At 36.2% G+C, this 21,499-nt stretch overlaps 1 protein-coding gene across 1 annotated transcript in view; it reads right to left on the bottom strand.

The window, feature by feature from the left end:
- Nucleotides 1-201: 201 nt before the first annotated feature.
- KCNN2 (potassium calcium-activated channel subfamily N member 2) overlaps nucleotides 202-21,499 on the bottom strand; it is a 71,936-nt gene continuing 50,638 nt past the window's right edge. The window contains exons 5-8 of the mRNA XM_030968565.1: nucleotides 13,212-13,322; nucleotides 10,636-10,763; nucleotides 6,102-6,171; nucleotides 202-4,249 (exon numbers count right to left, since the gene is read on the bottom strand). Coding sequence (XP_030824425.1) covers nucleotides 3,962-4,249; nucleotides 6,102-6,171; nucleotides 10,636-10,763; nucleotides 13,212-13,322 — 597 coding nt within the window. The 3' untranslated portion in view covers nucleotides 202-3,961. The remainder of the gene's footprint in view (nucleotides 4,250-6,101; nucleotides 6,172-10,635; nucleotides 10,764-13,211; nucleotides 13,323-21,499) is intronic.

Genomic DNA, 21,499 nt, shown 5'->3' with positions numbered 1-21,499 from the left:
TAATTATTAATAAAAGGAAAAAAAGACTGTAAGGACTTTGATTTAAAAAAAGAATGGATATGAACAAAAAGTTTGACAGATGGAGAGAACACACTGATTAATCAGAAAACCTTCTGTAAATAAAGCTTAGTAAGAACTTTTCATAACTGTTAGGGGAAAAGAGTTTACAAACAATTTTAGTTTTTAGTATTGATAAGGGTTACAGATTTTATTCGGAATTTAAGACACATTGAACACCTTTTATTCTTTTATGCTTAGATATGCTCTTAATGTGTGGCATATCAGCTTGAATGTTTACATATGATCTGACATGGAAAGAGTCTTACAATTTGTAAAACAGTATACTTATCACTTATGTTTGCTCTAATGATGACAGTGATTCCAAACTCAGTCTGGGGGGCCATAGTTTTGAAATAGCTCACAAGGTATGAACCTCCAGAAGGCATTTAGAGCTCCTAAGCTGGATGCCAAACTTTTAGATGGCAAATCTCTTTCCATAAAAGATACATCCTTATGGAGCAGCAGGAGGTAAAGAAGAGCTGAGTCGCACAAGTCTGTCTGGAAAGATATGCAAGCTTAAAATACATAATGATTTACAGAATCAAAAATTGCAGAGCATTTGCAAGCAAAAAACATATTAACATATTATTCTGATTCGGCAAAAAATGTAAATGTAAGTAAAAAGTACTATTTAAATCAATGCATTTAATTTTAAGCATGGTGAACAAGTCTATTTGTGATCTTACATTTCAGTCCTTCCGAGCAAGGTATCTCTGCTCGGTGTCTTTAAAAATGCAGACTAGCAACAAGACTCCCAAGAAACTTATAAATGGAATCAGTGTCTGGAATGTAGTGAAAAGGAGTTTAATAGCAACCAAAAGCAGAATTTTCCTACTGGTAAAACTAAGGCAAGAGGTGCATGAAGCTTTACAATTGTAATATGGTAAATATGCCATATGCTTTGAGAAAGACTCCCTGTCATTTGTAAACAATCTTTACAAGAAAAGTCTACATTTAAATATACAGTTTCCATGATCTGTCATAATGATATGTTTTCCTTTTGGTGATTATATATGTTGACAATGATAGAGCTAAAGCTTTGGAACTAAACATTCAGTAATGGAATTTGTGATACTACAAAAGTCAGACAAGGGAAGACTAAAAGGAGTCTAGTGTCAAGAGTAAGAAAATCAAACCAAGAGTGCTTTGTGCTCTCCTGAATAAAAGTTTATATCAGTCCTTTCATGTAGTGTATCCCCATGCAGCACCTTAGTGCTGAAATCAGATATTATAAGAAAAAAATCATACGTGCTGAAAATGCAGATAAAATATCTGTAGTGGTCTTGAAGGTAAATTAAGATGTAGAACTGGAGTATAACATGGTGACATCATTTGTTTTTTACTTTAAAAAGAAAAGAAAGGAATCCAAAATAATTTGGCAGGTTGTTACAGAATGCTACTGATGGAAATAATCCTGATGAATCTCACCATTGCATAAAGCTGTGGCAACAATATTAGGTTCAGGCTTCTGAGTCCTAGTGAGTAAAAGAAATTGAGAGGTCAAAGATTGACAGCTGCTCTTTCACAACAGAAATAGCCAGCCCAATACTTGTAGCTGGATCTTAATTAAAATTGACAGATTGACAAAAATTTTCAAAGTGGACCTACAGTTCTTTAAAAACCCAGTTGTGCAAAAAATGGGTGTTGTACATATATTAAAAAGATGTAAACAATGAAAGAGCTATTTCAAGCTGACAGGAGAAAAAGGAATGTATTCAAGCTACAGAAAGTGTATTTCACATTCAATGTCAAGAAGAGTATTCTAAACTAAATGCAAAAAAGGAGAAAAAAGATTTCTAAATCTTGACTATTAAATTCCAATATTACTAATCACTACTGGCCTTATGACCACTCACAATCTCATCTAATTAAGGACTGCACTAGAAAAGTAGTAGGACTATATAATATCCATCTTTTCCTTTGAAAATGATCTCCATAAAAACAAAAGCAGAACTGCAAATACTATGCATACTGCTTGTTATTTCCAGTCACAAAATACCACAGTCTGTAAATAAGGCACGCCAAAGGCATGCAACTGTCCTGCTCTAGGGGGAAAAATACTGAACTCATCATCTTTCTCAAGGACTTAAAAAGTTAGAGAAATTATTGACCTTTTAATAAGCATGCAATACCTCTGGATGTCACTTATACATTCATCATTTATACATTCGTAACACCAGAAAAGGAAGATCCTTTAATTTGAATAGGCCTAAAGTGTCTGCTGTTTTTCAGATTATGTGTTTGGTTTGGGGAATTCTGATTGCTGGAAAGCTCTTCTGTCTTGCCCAGAAGGGCTCTGCTCTGACTTCCTGAATTACTCATTCCTGCCTGTCCTTGCTGACCAGAAGTCACAGTGTTTCATGGAGCAATGTGCATTTCCTCACTTCCTTCAATGAGCAAGCTGGTTACTTCCAGGCAGACATAGAAACAGTCAGCCATGTCTACCAGTTTAACTATAGACGTCACCCTTGGCTGTAAACTGGGGGAGAGGCGGACTGGACTGGCACATTTTGTAAACAGCAAGTACTAAAAATGTTTCATAAAGTCAAATAATTTCCTGTTTATAACTAGGAATTATTAATACAAGTTGCATGTACTGAGCATTTAAGCTTACCTAGTTTTGCTATTCTGGAGCATAAACCAGGAGAAATGTTAGTCAAAACCTTTTCACCAGTGCCTACTGGTGACTATGCTTTGTGATTTGTTTGTTTTTTGTTTTTTTTTTCTTTAATAAAGTAGGATACCTTATTTTTATGCATGAAAATAAAGTACTATAGATACCCTTCTGTTGTAACTCCAGTCTACAGCTGGCTTTTTACAGGAGATTTTGGAAATATTGCTAGAAGTGTTTTGCTAAGCTTGAGTGCATAGCAGGAACCATGGGGATTGCCCAAACATAACATATACAGACCACTGTGCTGCCACCACACAACCTGTGTACTCTAAGTCTGTGTGTCAGTCATTCACTCCAGAAACACAAAGATAGGAGTGGAGAAAGTAGCAACCTAACACTTTCAAAACCCAAACAGCATTATTAGGAGGCTTCTGGGTGAAAGTGACCCTTTTGATCTGGACAAACATACCTGGCATTGTTATGAGACTCTGAATAAGAAAACAGGACTTTGCCTGTGCTTTTTGCATGCCAGTAGCTTTACGAATAGTCAGTTTAAAAGATCATTGCTATGGGCATTGCATAAATAATTTTATATACATAAATACATATGTATATATATATTATCTGTGTGTGTGTACCAATGCATGTTAAATAAAAGCCCTAACAATATTTTTAAAACCCATAGCTTACTCTCAGACTTATTTTCTGGGACGAACTATATTTTTAATTAATCACTTCAGAAATTGAAGCCGTTGATGACCTTTTAAAATGACTATACATACACAGCACACTGTTGATTAATATTGGTTTTTTTCCCCCTCCACTGCAAGCAAAGTTCAGACAGTTAGCTTTCACACTTAGAAATAATTATTAAGCTTAGATTTAGTTTCTTAAAAGTTCATAATTAGGTCTTTTGATTGTGATCTTTTTTTTGGTAATTAGGTCAAAGTAACCAAGTAACTATGTGCAGAAATTAACATTTTCACTATATTAGATTATGTACTGTAGTAGTAAAGCTTGTTTGAAGTGCATGAATAAAAAGTGAAATTACAGGAAGAACAATCTAATATAGCAATACTAGGTGCATTCACTGTGCATCTGAGAGGAGGAGAGGGGAAAAAAAGAGGAGTTTTCACTCATTTTGGCCTAAAATGTGTTCAGGTTTCCAGGATTCTGACATCAGAACCCAGATAACGCTGGCTAGAACCATAGGGCTTTACAATAAAAGCTAAAATATTGACCATATGATGGCAAAAAGTCTTTATTTTGCGGTTAACTTATTCTCTTCTAGCTACTCTCTGATGAAGTTGGTGGTGCTGTGGAGGATGATCTCCTTCTTCTTGACAAAGATCGTGATCGTTCAGCACTGTAGGCAACATGCTTATCGTAATTTTGTATCTGAGCCTCGAGGAATTCCCTCTGTTGCTGGCTGATTGTCTGGCTAATCAGTCCAGGAAGAGCTTGAATGCTACCAATTAAAGTTTCCAGTTTAGTTTCCAGAGTAACAATTCTCTTCTCAAAATCTTCACTTCTTTCATTTAAGTCAGAAATCATGTCATACATGATGTTTTGAGTCTGAAAGTAGAAGGATGTAAGCAAAGGTTTAGAGAGACCTTACAAGTATTGTAACAAGTAGCACAACTGTACAAGGGTTTGTAAAACGGGAGATGAGTATTATAACAATACCTAGTTTTGTGGAATAATTTCCCTGTAGATTAAATTACAGTAGACTAAACTTTCTACTAGATTTCTTGAGCAGAAACATAATGGCTTTTAGTAGCACCTTAGACATCGACGTTGAAATCAATTAAAGACCAGACCCCTTTTGGAAATTCAGATGTTTGGGAGTGTACCAGGCTAAGCTTTTTGAACAGTCAGTGAAAGCCACCAGGGGACTGAAGGCTCCACTGATGTATTCCATCCTTAATTGTTCTTGATTCTGGTTTTAAATACCTTCATTCTTCTAATGAGCTCTACAGAGCACAAGTGTTCACTGGCTTGATCCTTAAACTTGGCAGATTTTCTTGAATTGGCAGTAAGAGGAGTTGAGCGGATTGTTTTTGAAAAGTAGTTCAAGAAGTAAAAACTCAATTCTATGCTTTTTTACTTTTGCACTCTCCAATGTATCTGGCCTCTACAAAACACTGCTGAATACAGCAAATATATAGAGTGTACTTTAAAATGCACAATGATCAGTAAAAATGTAATCTGAAATGTGTTGTTTCAAAGAGACTTGGTTAAATCATAATGGCTGAATGTCTGCCTCTTATAGAGAGATTGAGGGTTCAGATTATTTAAACTAGAGCCAAAACTGGATGTAATTCAGTAGAAAAAATCAGTTGAAATTTATGAACCATCCAAAGGAAAGGAAAATTAATTGAATGACTGCCTGAAGCGTAACCAAACCACTTCAGTATCAGGTGTGTTATAACCTATTGCTCTGCCTCCTGTTTCAGGATGCTAGCATAACCCTTGAAAGTGAAGTAGTCTACACAAAATAGTACATTAAAAGTCCTTATTAGTTGTCAGAAGCATTAGACTCAACTGTATTTTCACCTGAAGTTGTCATGTGGTTCTGTAAAGCAAGAGGGGAATGAACACTGAAGAGTTTAATCTTTGCTTTGATGCACTTGAAATCAAGGAGGATTTTGAGGTAAATGAAGAGGTGTACAAGAAACCCTTAAGAAGAGTCCATCAATGCTTCTAATGTAGCCTCAAATTAACTCACAGTAACTATTAAATATTAAGTTCTAATGGAAGTCCAAAATGCTATCAGCTCAGACCTCTAGCTTTCTAGTTATTACATATTTATGAAAAATTATCGCAAAAACAAACAAGCAGCTTACAACTGAATAGCCTCTTTTACCTCAACGCAAATGGTTTAAAAAAAGATTTAAAAAGCCTTATGATATATTGGCAAAGTAGGCAGCTATTATTCATTATAAAAACTTAAATAAATGCAGATCTAAATTTACTTGTCCAAAGTTACTGCTGCAAAAGACAACAGGAACAGGAATCCGGAACCTATAACTCCTATCTAGAGGCTATTTACTATGGTCTGTCATGGCACAGTCACTATCACAACATGGCAAAATCTTCTTACTTCACAGCACTACACCACTACGGCCCACTCACAGTTCAGCATTTACCATGACCTCTGCAGTCAGCTCAGGAGCTCTCAGGATCAGCCTCTCAATTGTGAAGTCTTTTTCAAATGTACAAAATAATAAATAAATATGGCATGTTCAAACTTTCATCAGGATACTTCTTCAAGATATAGGTGCTACCACAAAACATACACATATTTTCATTTGCTACATATAACACCTTGTTAACAATATTTGCACATATAATGCATAACATTTTCACTAAAAAACTGTTCCTTTTGAAAGGATGAATGCTGAAACAACAGTATCTGCCTACTAACCTTTGCCAGGTCCACCAAAGTGTTGGCTTGATCATTCAGTTTCCTTTGTTCCATTTTTACACTTCTTAATCTAAAAAGTGGAATTTTTAGTCAGATTTTTTTTTTGTATGAGGTCATACTAGGATTTCTAGAGAGCATGCACAAAATTTACAAGAGCAAATAACTGCATGGACAATGCCTTGACTACTTTGTGTAGAGTCAGAATCTTTCATGTGCCTGCTACAATGAGAAGCATGCTTCTTCAACACCGCAAAAAAGGAAACAGCAAGGAAATGTGATGTCCTTGAGAATACCATTTGCCACGGTCAAAGTTGAATTCAATAAAGAAGATAACAATTTATCCAGACTACATGAAAGAAAGCCAAAACATTCCTCAAAGCCTCAGTATCGTGACAAGTAGATATAGGAAGAAACATAGAACAACATTTTTTGTCATTATTGTTGTAGCAATCAAGAATCTTCCCATGCCTACATGACTAGATACAGGTATTAGCCCTGTTCTGTCGGAAATGGATTGGGTTAGCAGGTGTTGGAACCTGATGAACAAACAGTGATAAGTGAGTTTCTCCTTACTTTAAACAGAACTTCCATCAGACCAGCAGCTAAATAACCAACATGCTTGCCAATACATTTGGTTTTTTTGGATAATTTGTGAATTTAAATATGATTGCATTTTAAATTTACTATTTAAACTATAGCATTGAAAAACTATGAAAGAAGCAGCAAGGGTACATTTTTTCTTTTATGTGTACTTATCTGCATTATTGTTGGTTATGTACATTTTTTGCAAGACACATGACCCTTCTTATACATTCTCTGATACAAACCCCATGTTTTCCAGATTGACTACCAGTGGAGCTGTTTGTAGATTTGATTTTCACAAATAGGCAATTTCTCCCTTAAGTATGATTCATTTGTTCAACATCTCATAATAGATCCATACCTGGCTTCTCAATGACTTTTCTGGCTGTTCTAAAGCAGGAAATAGGGTTTTGCAAAACAAAGGTATCAATTTATAAATAATTTGTGATAAGATACCACTTCAGTCTACCAGTGTGCCAAGGGCCAACCAAAACAAGAATTTGGTTAGCTGTCAAATGGAAGTGAGTTTGGCAGCCTTTTATGACAGGTGGGTTGCTAATGCATTCTCTGTCCATTTCTCAGTGATGGTATTGGAAAGGTAGTCTAAAGAAAACCCTCCTGAAGGTATTCCAAAACCAGAAAGTTTATTTATCTCTTTAGTTGACAAGCATTTCCTTTCACATCTAGGCTAACCGGTATGAGAAAGTAAATTGTGGAGAGTGAAATATAATTTAAAAATATCTTTAAAATATAAAGGGAAATAACTCCGTTAAGGTAGAAATGAACTGATCACATAAAACTGGCATTCCAGGAGATTGTTACTGGAATGCCATATGCTCTTCTTCCCCTGGAAGCTTCTTTCAGAGAACAACATAAATGCAGACGGTAGGAGTTGTGTTTTCAGAGGCTACAAGGTGGAGTTTTTCTAAAGCAAAAAAGGAGTCTCCAAGGTACAGAACTGTATTATCAAAATGTCAGAACAATTATTCAAAGGAAATTATTTCACTGGAGAATGAAAACCCCAGCATTTTGGTGACCATTCTTTCAAATAATGTGCATAATATGTGTTTTCTGCTTTTCTTAAGATTCATTGACTCATCTGTTTGACAATCAGTATTTTAATTTTAAAATTCCAGGAAGTTCATTATTGTAGTACCAGTTGACACCAACATGATAATTCTTTACAGTAACCAACCCAACATCTACCAGAGGCTGTAAGAACGTATAGATATGGCAAGTCTTTAGCTGCAGCAGCCGGATTTAAAGAAAACCAACACGCTTTCTCAGTATAATTCATCAAGATAAAATTTTGATTTTATGAACTTCACTTATCACAGAAAAAGATCATGATTCTGGATCGCATTTCCATGGCAGCAATCAGACCACTGAAATTCACAAATAAAAACTCTATTTTTTGCATGCAGACAGTGGTAAATTCTGCAAGTTTAGAAAGGAACAGCTTATACAACTTACTTCCGAGCTCTATTTTCATTTGTTGAAAAAAAGACAAAACAAAAGAAAACAAAGTGTAAAATATACTAAAACAACCAAATGAGCACAGTGGGCTTGATTCAGCAGGTGGAAAGTCCTAGGGAGTTGCTACTTTTGATCAGTAGCTGCCTGAGGAGTCATCTAACTCACATTAATGATGTAGGAATCTGCAATATCTTCAAGCCTTCCCATTAACTATCATCTGTAGATTTTCTTATTCATACAATACATAATATACTTTTTTATGATTTCACCTTCATCTTATCTAATGTGCATGAGAAGCAGAACACTCAGACCAGCTGAACACATTTCAGAGCTGTGACCATGACTGTTATCATGACCTGGTCTGTTTTTTTCTATGAAATTAGCCCTGAGAGAGCCCACTCTCTTTATTTTTGTCTCCAGTGGAATGGTTGAAGGTGAAGGAGGGGGACTTCAACAAAACTTAAGACTCTAGAAAGATGGAAAGCTGTAAGTCACTTGAGAAAAAGTACAAAGATGCAAATGGATGGAAAATTAATTCGCATCCATCTAATCAGCCACAGGAAGAAAGCAAACTCCTATTGCAATCTTTTCATTTATAGTGCATTCTTCAGCATATTGAAAAAATTATCTTTTGGGGTTTTTTTCCTGAATACAAAAGTTTTGGGGCTGTAGTTCAAAGTGGTAAAAGACAGAGAGAAATTATTAAGATAGCTGTGCAATCTAGCTGTAACACCTAGGAAAAAATTATGATGCCACCTTCTTCCCTCCACCTGATTTATTAATTTTTAAAGGAGATGCAGAACACACTTTATATCCTGAAAAGTTCTTCTGAGCTTGACTGATAAAAAAGCTGGAGATCGAGCCTGCTGTGCTTTTTAGATTCTTTTCTGAACATGTGTGCTCATACACACACAGACACACAGACACACAAACACACACACACACACAATAAATAGTAAAGTTAAAATGTTAAGAAACAACCTTTTCAATCAAGGATTCAAGTCCAGCAGGATACACATGACACGCTGTCCTCTCCCCAGAACCCCTGCCACTCCCCTCCACCTCCCAATCCTTTAAGCTAAGCAGGGTGGCCAAACTGCTACATAAAAATATACTTTTTATATTCACATAAAAATGCGTCAACTTCTGTTGTCTTTTTATTCCTCAAAGTATCTCCACAATGACTCAGTTTGTTTGCTAAATGTAATACAGTAATCAAGGTTTACAGAGTATTTCATAGCTTAAGCTTAGTTACCTACTCCTTTAAAACATTGCTATGAAAGAAAGAATGATTGTTAGTCTAAATTTATTAATAGGAAATGAGTAAACCTGGCCTTTCTTTCCTGTCTTTCCTGTAAGATGTTACATAGATGTTCTTTTCATCATAGATGCTCCCCTCACATCACTTCACTGGTTGTCTCAGGCACCGACCTACACTCAAAAGTTATGAAACCATCAGTTTGAAACTAAACTTAATTTGTCTACTTCTTCCTTGTAACTCACTGGAACTATCTTCATAGGCTGTACAAATGGCTGCCTCAGCTGAATGGGGATAACAAACAGAACAAACAGACCCTGACCATTCCTCAAAAGAATTCTGGTTCCTGAGGACAAAACTCTGAGGTTTTTTTCCCTCTCATGTAGTTCAGGAATAGTAACCATTGTGCAATTCTGCTCATTTGGATGTGCTTTATGACAAATACATACTGCAAACTTTAGAGAAATACTTGTAGTTTTGCAAAACCATGGCACAGCTTAAACCTTCTACCAGTTTTAGGCCTCAGGCTTGTTTTCAGACTCTCACGTAGAGGGGAAGAACTGATTTGAATAATGCCAGAGGTGCTCAATTGTCTCAACTATTGGCATACACTCCCATTTTCTAAAACAGATGACCAGGGTCATAGCTGACATACAAACATTTGATCTTATGCACTGAGAATATACAGCAGAGAGAGGCTAAATGCTGGTGGGCCATGAAATTACACTTGATGAATATTCTTTTCATTAAACACTACATATATACTCTCTTCTATCACATTGTTGTGACTTTATAATATTAAAATATTTACTACAAAGACTATGCGTTGTTTTTTTTAGAATTTTCTTCTGTCTATTGTAGCTCACATCTTTCTACCTGGAAGAAAATGCATAAAAACAAAGGATAGTCTCAGTGGCATAGAACAAAAAAAGTCTTAGATAATTCAAGAAGTATGGGAAACTTCTAAAAAACATTGACCAGTTTATATGGACATAAACTGCCAGTGTACCCTTTCATTTTATTGTAAATAAATAATACAGTAAATGGTTATCTTTGTCTTACTCTGAAAGATAATCAACCTCCACAACAATCTTGAATGGAAGGGAATGGTGGGGGAAGAGGAGGAAGGGGGTAGGATGGGACTAAGAGTGACTGAGAGAGGAGGAAACTAACAGAGAAAACACCTTGGGAGGAAAAAGAAAGCAAAATAATACTTACTGATGAATAGCTTGCAAGAATTTGCGTTGATGTTTCCTTACTTTTGCATGGTCTATTTTTTTAACCAGCTTTGTGTTTTTATAAATTAACCATGTTTCCCTGAGTACATTGGCCGCTGCATTTTTCACCTGTTTAATAAAAGAAAAACACCAGGCTGACAAAAGTAGTACTATGTTATGTTTTTACTTTTCTGTTATTGACTCTTCCTAAAGCTTTTAAAATGCTGTCTTAACTGTGGGAAGTGGGTACCTCAAGAAGCTGAAGCACTGAGGGAAGAAAACAACAACTGGATAAAGGGGAGTGCTGAGTAGTTTCCTTTTTATATAGATGTGATGTTCAGATCAAATATTTTTGCACTCAGGAATAATCTTTCCTCTTGAAAAAGTTGGAACTGTTTGGTGTTTATGGCAATATAAATTACAGTGAGGAAATACTAATGCATTATCTGTATGCTAATTAAGTGTGTTCAATAGGACCATAACATTTCTCTCTTTCTTATTCTATGGTTAGCAGTTCTTAATTCTTTTGGCAATTTAACAGTCTTTTAAACTTTCAGAGCTGTTTGAGCACTTTGTCCCTTTCTTTTATTTTTTGGTTTTGGGTGTCATTTAATTTTTATACTTGTTTCTTTTTTAACATCTCCAAGAAGATGAAAAAATATGTGGTCAATTAATGTGGGCAGAGTTCTATACAAGAACTCTATATTAAGTAAGTGCTTTGACTTACTTAAATTCGGCATTCCATAAAATGTTAAAGAGTACCTACAGTTCCCTCTTTAGGCCCTCCAAAATTTTCAAAGATACTTAAAAACATACAAATAATTTGAATGCAATCTCAATTAATGACTGAATGACTAGGATACTTAGAAAGAAAAATTGTCCTAATTATTCATCTTTATTTTCTCTCCTCCAGCTTTACATCATGCCAGTAACTGCAGTGTCAAAGCTAAGTCAATGGCTAAGACATTGCAGAAATGTCATGCAATAGCTCGGCCCAGGAACAGCCTCCCTCACCTTGTCCTGTCTTCACTGAAAGCACAACCATGACTTAGAGACGTCCTCACAATCCCTAAGTAGCCCTTGCACTCCTGAAAAGTATGGCTATCGTCTGGCTGTGAGGAAAGATCCCCAGAATCTGCATGATTTGTGATCTGATGTGCATCTTAGATTTGTTTGCTTGGCTCACTTTTCATGTGCTTTGAGTTTCACAAGCTTAAAGCTTTGTTTAATAAAGGATTAGACTAACATTGAGATTTATATGAAGAATAGATGAACAAAATAAACTTCAAAAGGCATAAATAAAGACTAGACTCAAAATCTGGCCAATCTCTGAGACACATTTTGGCCTCAGCTGTCAGATAACACTAAAAAAGTAACTATGTTATGAAAGGACAAATTATTTCCTGTGGTCTAGTATCAACAACACTTTAACTGACTGCAATAGGAATGTAAATCAACAAGCACAGAGAGACACCTTGTCAGACACCCTTTATACCTATATAGGAATTCTCTCCTCACTCATCCTTAAGTCTCTCCCTGCTGTGACTCCTTAGAGGAGATACAGGCTGTTAGTGGTGAGCAGCACAGAAATGAGAGCCAGCACAGGCAGAGCAGTGCTCTGAAAAACACAGCACGTGGGGACAGGACAGGGCTCTGTGCAACACAAGACCCGCAGCAGTGCAGCGCTGCATTGCTGCATGGAGCTGTGCTGGGGCAGCCATCCTCCTCCTCCTCCTCGCCTGGAGCAGAACAACTGTCTCCATCTCAGGCACCCACCACTAAAGAGAAACTCTGCTGAGTTCTGCTGAGCTGTGATTATAAGCACCTTTGTCTTCACATTGGCTCTTCTTAATAATGAAAACTGAACAAGTTGAGTGGACTGTACAGTTACTACTAATTTTCTTGCTCCCTCAACACTGACCTGTTTTATTTCAGCAAAGGACTTGTATTGCCTTGTTTGCTGCATTTTCTTTCATTTAAAATATTTCAATACCAATGGCTGCTATTTTGTGAAAATTAGTTTCTTCTAAAAATAATATCTACAAATATATTTCAGGGTCCTTCAGAACTGTGTGTCACTAAATAAACCATACGTTATGTACAAAACACAGTTGGAAAGACTGCCTCACTGTTATTGTTCATATGTTGCAACATATGAAAACATATGTTGTTTTCTTAAGAGCATCTCTCATAGCTTGAAATTTTTGTTTTTATCTGTCATTTCACCTATTTTAGCTACAAAAAATATTTTTTCATATGCTGTGCAAAAGCTTTTGGTTTAATACAACAGTCTAGTTTCACAGCACTTAACTGCTAATTAACTAATTAACACCAAATAGCTTCCAGTTACAAGGGCCCTCTATACAATATTCTATACAAATCCTTAAAATTTCCTGACAACTCGCAGTTGTCCTCAATTTAAAGGAAAACTCAAGGCATCCAATTTCTAATCTTTCAAAACAAGACCCATGACAAGGTTCAGCAAGGATACCAAGAAGGAGACTACTTAAAAACAAATGCAGAAATAAATTAATACACAGTATTCCTTTTCAGTTGTGAATATAAAGGGTGACTTACTCTTTTAGTTAGCTGGGTGTCCATCATGAAATTATGCACATGTTTTTCAGCTTTGGTAAGTTCTAACTTCCTTGCCACCACAGCTACCACCAGTGCAGTGCACCCAGCACCCTGAAAACAATAAAACAAACCCCCAAGATGTTACTACTGCAGTTTCCAGATTTTTAGAGAAAGTTTCTCCTTTCCTGTAGAAGTATGGCAAGCATCAGGTGATTCATCCCAGGTAAATACAGTAAACATACTACAGCTGTTTCATTTCAGAGTATTATGACAAGTCAGTATTTACAGGCTGGTAAACTATTAAGGCACGAAAATAATTAGTGAGCAGCATCACTTAAACGTTCAGTTGTTTTTTTTTACCTGCAGGGGTTGAACATTTCCCATTTCTAATGCATAAACAAAAGGGGTGATAAAAACAACTTTTTAAACCCAGCAACACAGTACTCTGTTCTTAAAAATTTTCTCAAGGTTATAACAACTACTAAAGAGGAAATAAGATTAGATTAGTATTTAGCACACACACACACACAAAAGAAAAGTTTCTTAGGATTTTCTGCAGGGCCTAAAAAGAATAGTAAAATTATTATTTACTTACTTTAATATATTTTCCTGTTGTTCTGAGTCCTTCAGTGATCTTTTCCTATATTATTTCTGCTTATCTTATTACCATATAAAATAGAACATACACTGGACCATATCTTCAAAACTTGGACAGAGAAAATACCAATTTTTGAATTCATGCTGTGTATATGTATGCACATGCATTTATACACATTGACATGCATGTGCACAACAGGCAAATTCCAGAAGGTGCTTGTCTCTTTGGTATGACAGTGGCTTTATCAGCATCACAAATACAAATGCTTCTTTAATGGGGCAGGTGAAACAGAAAGGAGGCCAAAATGAGCCAGGTAATAAGCAGCGTCAGTTTTATACACCTAGAGATGTCATTACCTTTACACTATTTATAAATTCTGCTGCTTTAATATTTTAATAAAAAAATTCTTACAGTTTCTTTAAAAAAAGTATAAATATCTCATTAAATATACAAAGCTACATTTAACTTGCAGGTTCATTCCAATCTAGCTCCTACTCACTTGTGTCAATTACTCTTCAATATAAAGCAATTTCTCATTGCTTCTCATTGAAGCTTAGCACATTTTGATTCACAGAGCTTTCTTCTACTCATTCTGTATAAATTTATTCTCTATCCCCCACATCTATAACTGCCTTACCCTCTCCAGAAAATCCAGAAGAAATCTCAGAATTTAGCTTTCAAAATACAAAGTACATTATTAAAAACATAGAGACTGCAGAATAAATTAACTAATTGGAAACCCTTTTTCCACACAGAGTCCTTAAAAAACGGGATCTTGTCTCTCTGTGTACTTACGGAGGCACACAATGAATTCTGTGAAAGCCTTGAATTAATAATTTTTCCATTTCCCTGGTAGATTTTTCCAAAAAATCCATCCAATCCTCCTCTCATTTTCTCCAGTTAGTTCTCATCTACCATCCTCAACAGCTCTCAGCATTCCTTCAAATAAGGCCCTCATAAGTTTGCTGCATTTCCTGCATGTTTCCTGTCCTCAATACTAAGTCTTTGTTTTTCTCCACCTCTCTGTTGTCCACTCTTGTGATGACAGAATTAATGGGAATTTACTTGAAGTTTTGTTCTCTCCATGACTCAAAATGGTGCTCTAAGTTCTTCTCCTTCTCAAGACCCCATTAACAGTTAAAAGGAAAGAATACAGCCACAGCTTAAGGCTAAGCACTTCAGAAGCCCACTGAGCCTCCACTGGGAAGAGGACAAGGGAGAAGATGCTCTAACACATCCTACCTCCCCAGAAAACACAGTGCTCTTTAGGTCTTCTTCCTGTCGAGGTAAATGCTATTACGCAGAAGACCTCTATGTAGGCAAATAAATTAATAAATTACCCCATATAATAGCAAGGAAATGAAGATAAAAGCAGACATCTTTCGGTTCAGTATGTCAGGAAAACCAGGGCCAGATGTTGATTTAATGACATAACCAGAGTTCTGCCTGCTCAAAGCTAGAATGGAAATGAGCTTATCAATACAGAGCCCACTGGCAAAAAAACACCTATTTAAGCCAATTTACTGGAGGAGAGAAATACTAGATGACTCTTTCCCAATCTCCGTCAAAAAGGCTAGAGGAATGGTGGCAGGCAAAAGAGCTTGCTTTGAAGCAAAATCATTCCAGACTTTGTGATTAAGGCATTCTCAATGTGGCACAGCAGCTGTAAGGGCCAAATGCTGTCAAAAGTAGGAGTTTTATGTCTCACATAAAATATACTGCCTGCAGTGTCACAATACTGTCACTGGTGAGCTGTGACAACCACCTCTACGGTGTATATGCACTGCTATCTTCCTCATCTCCAGAACAGCTTATTGTGATGGCAAGGTACTCTAAATTCAGTTTAAACCTCTTCGTTTTGTGGTATATGATGGGATCTCAGGACATGAACATGAGTTCTTCTAGTGTTTCTTCAGAAGCAGGCAGTATTATACTACCTGCGTGTTTACATTTCACAATACTGTGAAGGAGAAATAATCACTCATAGCAGCGTCCAACAATGACTAAAATTCCACTTAACCTACATGATGCTAATTAATATTTTATGTTACAGCAACCTGCAGTATTACATGGCCCCCCTAAAGAGCTCAGCATCCTTAAAAATACTCATAAAGTGAGAATTATTCAAAATTGCAGAAATTAAATAGAGGAAATATAGTTACTTTAAAAAATTGTAGCATTATGTGCATGATACTTGACATATTTTTTTAATATGCTGATTCATAGGAAAATCAGTAGATCAGCTTATTCATCCAGTTCATTATATCACTACTATACAAGGCATCAGCTACTTATTTATTAAAATTGCTCAAACTAAGTAAAAGCACTAATAATTATTTCATCTGCAGGAGGAGTTTTCTAGAGAATAAAATTCTACTAAGCCTTATATTTGATTACTGTATAACTTTCAACATAATTATTTTTATCCAGTTTTGAAGTAAATAATAAAATCAATCTTTGCTTCCAGCTCTTGTTCAGGAGAACTATATGTAAGATGAAGAAAATTAAAAAGGCAGGACCATATATATTTTCAGGTATCAAACCATTAATCAATTCTATCTGGAATTCACACTCCTTAATCAGCAGCCTGACCACCTCTGCATTACAGAGTTATTGCAGTGTGGTTTGGCTTGGTAAGCAGCCTGGTTTAAGGGCACTTAGGACAGAAATTATTACAACACATGCAGTGTAAGCAAATTGATCAAGCCAAGGCTAAGGTCTGACTACATGCTCCACTTAGTGGAAACAGGTAATAACAGAATTAGCCATTCATTAATTTGATGGTGTTCAAGTACTCTATGATCAAGAATTTGCCAGCAACCACCAGTTTTAAAAGCTGATTCTGATACCTGAATTATTCTGTTTTCTAGAAGGCGTGTACAAGCTGAATGAAATTATCTACTAAAGCATGAGAGGCTCTTAAAGATCACAGATTGAAGAATAGGCAAGATTACGACTCCACTGATGAGCTGAGCAATGCCTATTTCCTGTTTGCAAGGATCAGAAGATGAAGCACATGAATTTAATCCTGAACACCCAGTATTTCTTGCTTGATATGAAGTGCAGCATATTTGTCTACAGTAAAAGCAAGAAGTCTGAAAATAAACATATCCACTGTCTTCCACCTAAGCAAATCAACAAACTCTGGACTTCACAGTGGCATCAGATCTCTGATGGTGATTGTAGAATTTGCACTTATGAGCAGTACAACCTTCAGCATTGGGTTCACAACCATTTACACAGGACAGAACTTGTCTTGATTGTCAACCTATTTAGCTATTGTCCCTTATGAAAACAATTTGATGTGACTGCAAGCAACTTGAGGACATTCTTTGTATCTTTAATTCTAAATATGCTGCTCCTGTTAAGGACAAAGAGTGGTACCTAAAGTTCAAATGCTCATGCAGGTACGCAAGTCTGTGAAAGCCTTTCTCCTCTCTAGCCCTCTTTGATGCCTAGAATCCAAAGTGAGTTTCCCTGATAGAAATGCAAGTGGAAGTGCATGTTGGCATTTTACTCATATATGGTTAGGCAGTTTTTAAACACTAATAGGATAATAATTTTCTCTGTTACATAAATCTAAATGATGACTGATACACCTAAAAAAATGAATGGAAGGATGGATTAAATTGAGGGGGAAAAATAATGTCATCAGGCATTATTGTCAAGCCCATGCTATTTGAAAAGCGAAAGAGAAGAAAGATGAAATTGATTGTATTTTAAATTATACTTTAAATTTAGCAAATGAACATGACGTGAATTTAACTTAAACGTGACTCTCAGAAAAAAGTATGACTATTACTTGGTGTTGTCTTTCATTTTACTTACAGGTGTCATAAATTGAAACTTTCCCTATTTTCTGCACAGTCTCTCCTCTTGGCACTTAGTCCTGAATTATCGCAAGCTTTCTTTCAACTGCTTTAACACAGCAAATTATGTTTTAGACACATCAGGCATTGCTGCAATGGTTATTTTCTTTGCCTGTCATTCTTAAAATGTTACTCTGCTCTGTGTTGATGTAGTTCCTTCTCTACGGCATCGTATACAGAACATTTGCCCTCAGTTGCAGTATTTTATGACTCCTCAGGGATTTCAGTTCTAACAAGATCTTTCAGACAAGATTCTTTGCATCACCTATTTACTTAGTAAAAGCTCCCAAGAAACATATAAATCTAATATATAGGGTTTTTTTAAAACCTTCCCCTTTTTGTTTAGGATTTTACTTACTACAAAGCCTAGCAAAACCAGTGAAGGTATGTCAGATTCTGGTATGCCAAGATGACTTCTACTACCCTACATAATTCCTCCTTGTTTCCCATTCTATTTGCTCTATGGGAATGGTAAACTCATCAGTAACTTGGACTATGTGTTTCTATTCTCTTTATACAGCACTGGCATCAATAGGATCAGGAGTCCTGAAGGGCTACAAGAATATAAATAAAAATTAATAAAGGTGGTAGGCCTGTATTACCCAGTTATAGTATGTACATCACACTAGACGTGACTTTCCCTTTCTCTTGTCAAAGTCACTCATCAATATACTTACTACATGCCAGCTGAGATGCCTTTTGCTGTCCAACCACAATCCTCTGTCCTCTTCACTTTTGCAATCCACACTGAGCTTTCTGCTGATATCAGCAGAATCACCATATAAAAGCTGACTAACTAAAAGTTACTACAGAGGATTTTACATTACAGTAAACCACACCTGACCCAACCATGGCAGCTGGAAGGAAAAACCTGGTGTTTTCCACAGCACACAATGAAAATGTGGCTATGGAATCTGGATTCAAGACCATGCCTTTACTACCATCCACAAGTGCTAGGACCGAAGGTTCACACTGCTGCAAGACAGTGATTGCAAAACTGCAGGGTTCAGACTTCAAGGGCAGTCTAGCATGTACATCTAACATTATTGTCAAGGCCCAGTTTTACTGACAGCCAGAGAAGCTTTCAGCTCTTCAACCAAGGGTTTATCTAAGGCAAATAAAGCTTAGCACTGGCTCCATTTTCAGTTAGAACTGAAAGCAGCAGTTGGTCAGTAGAGAAACCCTGTTGTCCTCTAAGTAAACGCCTCGGGCATTGTCACTTAGTTCTTTTTTTGATAAGGTTCTGAAATACCTTCAAAAGACTACAGTGAATTGAGTCCCTCCTGCAACCACCTGGAGGGTGCTGCTGGTGAAAAGGGAAGCAATACTGTGTGTCAGTGCCTCTGTTGAAAGTCACCTGGCATCTTTGGTTTACTGGACTGGAAGTGAAGTGCAATCTTAAGTGGCGTAGGCGTCACAAAAATGTCCTGCTATACTTGCCTGTAGCTGAAAGAAGGCAGTTGCCACATTTCTTGCTCACTTCTCTTGGGATCCACTGAGGGAGAGAGAAGGTGCGCTTTGCAGACATATGGTTCTGGTGGGAAATTTAGCTCTGCACCAGAAAAGGCACAACATTCCTCCTGCTGCTCTGCATAAAATGAAAATCCTGTAAGAATTTAAACAGGCATTTTGTTCATTTGGGTCTCTCAAAGGTGGACATATATGACCACCAGGGAAGGGGAAAAATTTTTTTAAAAAAAAGTTGCTTGAAGTAAAAAAAAGCTCTCCGAAACAACACAGGCAGAAGCTAGGGAAGTGGTGGTGTATAAATGTGGGTTTGTATTTGTCTCTGTTTACTGGGGGAGATGCATAACCTTGCAAGATTGAAATAAAATGAGTAATAGGAGAGGAACTATGTTATCTCACCAAAGAGTGATCTAAAAAACCTTTGCATTATTTATACTTCCATGTATTCAATACCTGCCTGGCTACTATTGTTTTCAGTGGCGTTTGTCTGCATCACATCTAGAATTTTATTGCAACATTTAAATTTCTGATCTATATAGGAATAAATGAGCAGGTTTGTTTACTTCTAATTAGTCCATAAGGTTTTTGGTGATGTTGTGAAAATAAAAATTATGAAGACCATTAGAATGTTATGTATAAATGTGAAATTGATTAACTAGTATCACACATAAGAATGGGTATTCATAAGTGAGGGTGAAATAAACTTCTTGAGAAATGAAAGCTGGGTACTAGGAGAGACATCTGAGACAACATAGGACATAATGATTTATAACATGAAGATAGTGTCTCTTCTACAGGGGAACCTATAAAGGACTGTAGTGTTAAGGAATGTAGTGTAAATGACTGTAGACTGCCAGAAAAATTCTGAAAATTTTCAGAATTGTCAGAATCCCCAACAATTGAATATGCTCTGATGACTGGGCTTTTGGTAAACCTTCAGTGGTCATAACAGCTAAAACACTCCTGGACAGTTTATCCCAAAACACATAAAAAACTTTTTGCTGAGCAAGGGTTGAAGTCTATTTTCCTTAAATGAGCAGGCTTAACAGCCTATAAGGCTGATGGGAAACATCACTTCAATAATTCAGGATGAAAGCTACCAGTGATGTTCTTGTTCTTCACCTGTGTTGCAAATACAAAAGTTTCATGAGAATATGTGTAAAAGTATACAAAAACTGCTGTATTAAATCTAAGGTTGTGGCAAATGAAATTACATTTTCTTAGATCAAAGAAGTTTTGCTGCAACAGTCATCAGCTGTAGTCATACCTACGTAAACAATGAAAGCATGAGACAACTGCTTCTCATTCCAGCCAGGAAATAATTGCCTTTGAATTTACTGAAATGCATCCATAACTAGACCTTAGTGGGAAAAAGTTCCTGTGTCCTCTGACACTTCAAAAATTTCTCTGCTCTACTGGTACAAACTAAAGACCTTCTGAAGAAGTCTTTTTCCCTTAATTTTTCTAGTTTTGAAAGATGGTGAAACCTTTCAAGAGGTGTTGTTTACTCAAATGGAGTAAAACCTCTGCCATTCCCTCACTTTTCAGATTAACACCCTCTCAACCACTGCTTCAGGGATCATGTTTTAAAGCTTCTCAACTTGATTTTGATAATTTATCATTCTTTACTTCAGCTAGAAATTTCATTCCAACAAGCCACAGACATAAAATAATCCCAAGCTACCTTTCCTCCCTACCAAAGTTACCATTTTTGCAATTTGTTGTGCTGGAACAACAATAGTGGAGGAGCTGACAAATTTCTCAGCAGCCCAGCTTTTAATAGCTTTACACCTAAGAATGCAGGCATCCTTCACTGTCTTCTCCATATAAAATTTCTGCTCAATATGTTGTCTACTTAGGTTCTACTATGATAGAAGGAACAAACACAGTCTGTTCTAAGTCTTGATGTCACTTATATTTACTACTGAATTATCAGAATCTACTGAATCACATTCTAGCATATATCTGAGACATGGACCCAAGATGCGATCAATTTACATGGAAAGCTTTTCATATTTTCTGTACTCTCAGAGAAGTAAAAACTGAACAGTGTTCTAGATGCTTGAGGTATCTTTTTATCAACAGAATGATGCACCACAGTGCTTTAACTTGATTTGATCATACCTTTTCAGCTTTTAAAGTGTAATTCAAAATAAATTTCTATATTTTATAAACCATTGTTTCTCTGACACACTACGCAATTAAACACCATAAACGAATGTTTTCATACAATCGCACATTTTAGACATTATTATGCACAATGATTTATGACCTTTTTGTATACTATCCATAAAGTTCTATAAAATAATTTCCATGCTTGCTCGAATATGATGTTTACCTTATTTTTTCTCTTT

The sequence above is a fragment of the Camarhynchus parvulus genome, chromosome Z (assembly GCF_901933205.1).
Source record: "Camarhynchus parvulus chromosome Z, STF_HiC, whole genome shotgun sequence".
NCBI lineage: Eukaryota > Metazoa > Chordata > Aves > Passeriformes > Thraupidae > Camarhynchus > Camarhynchus parvulus.
The sequence above is the reverse complement of the archived record's forward strand: the minus strand, read 5'-3'. Positions and strand labels throughout refer to the sequence as shown.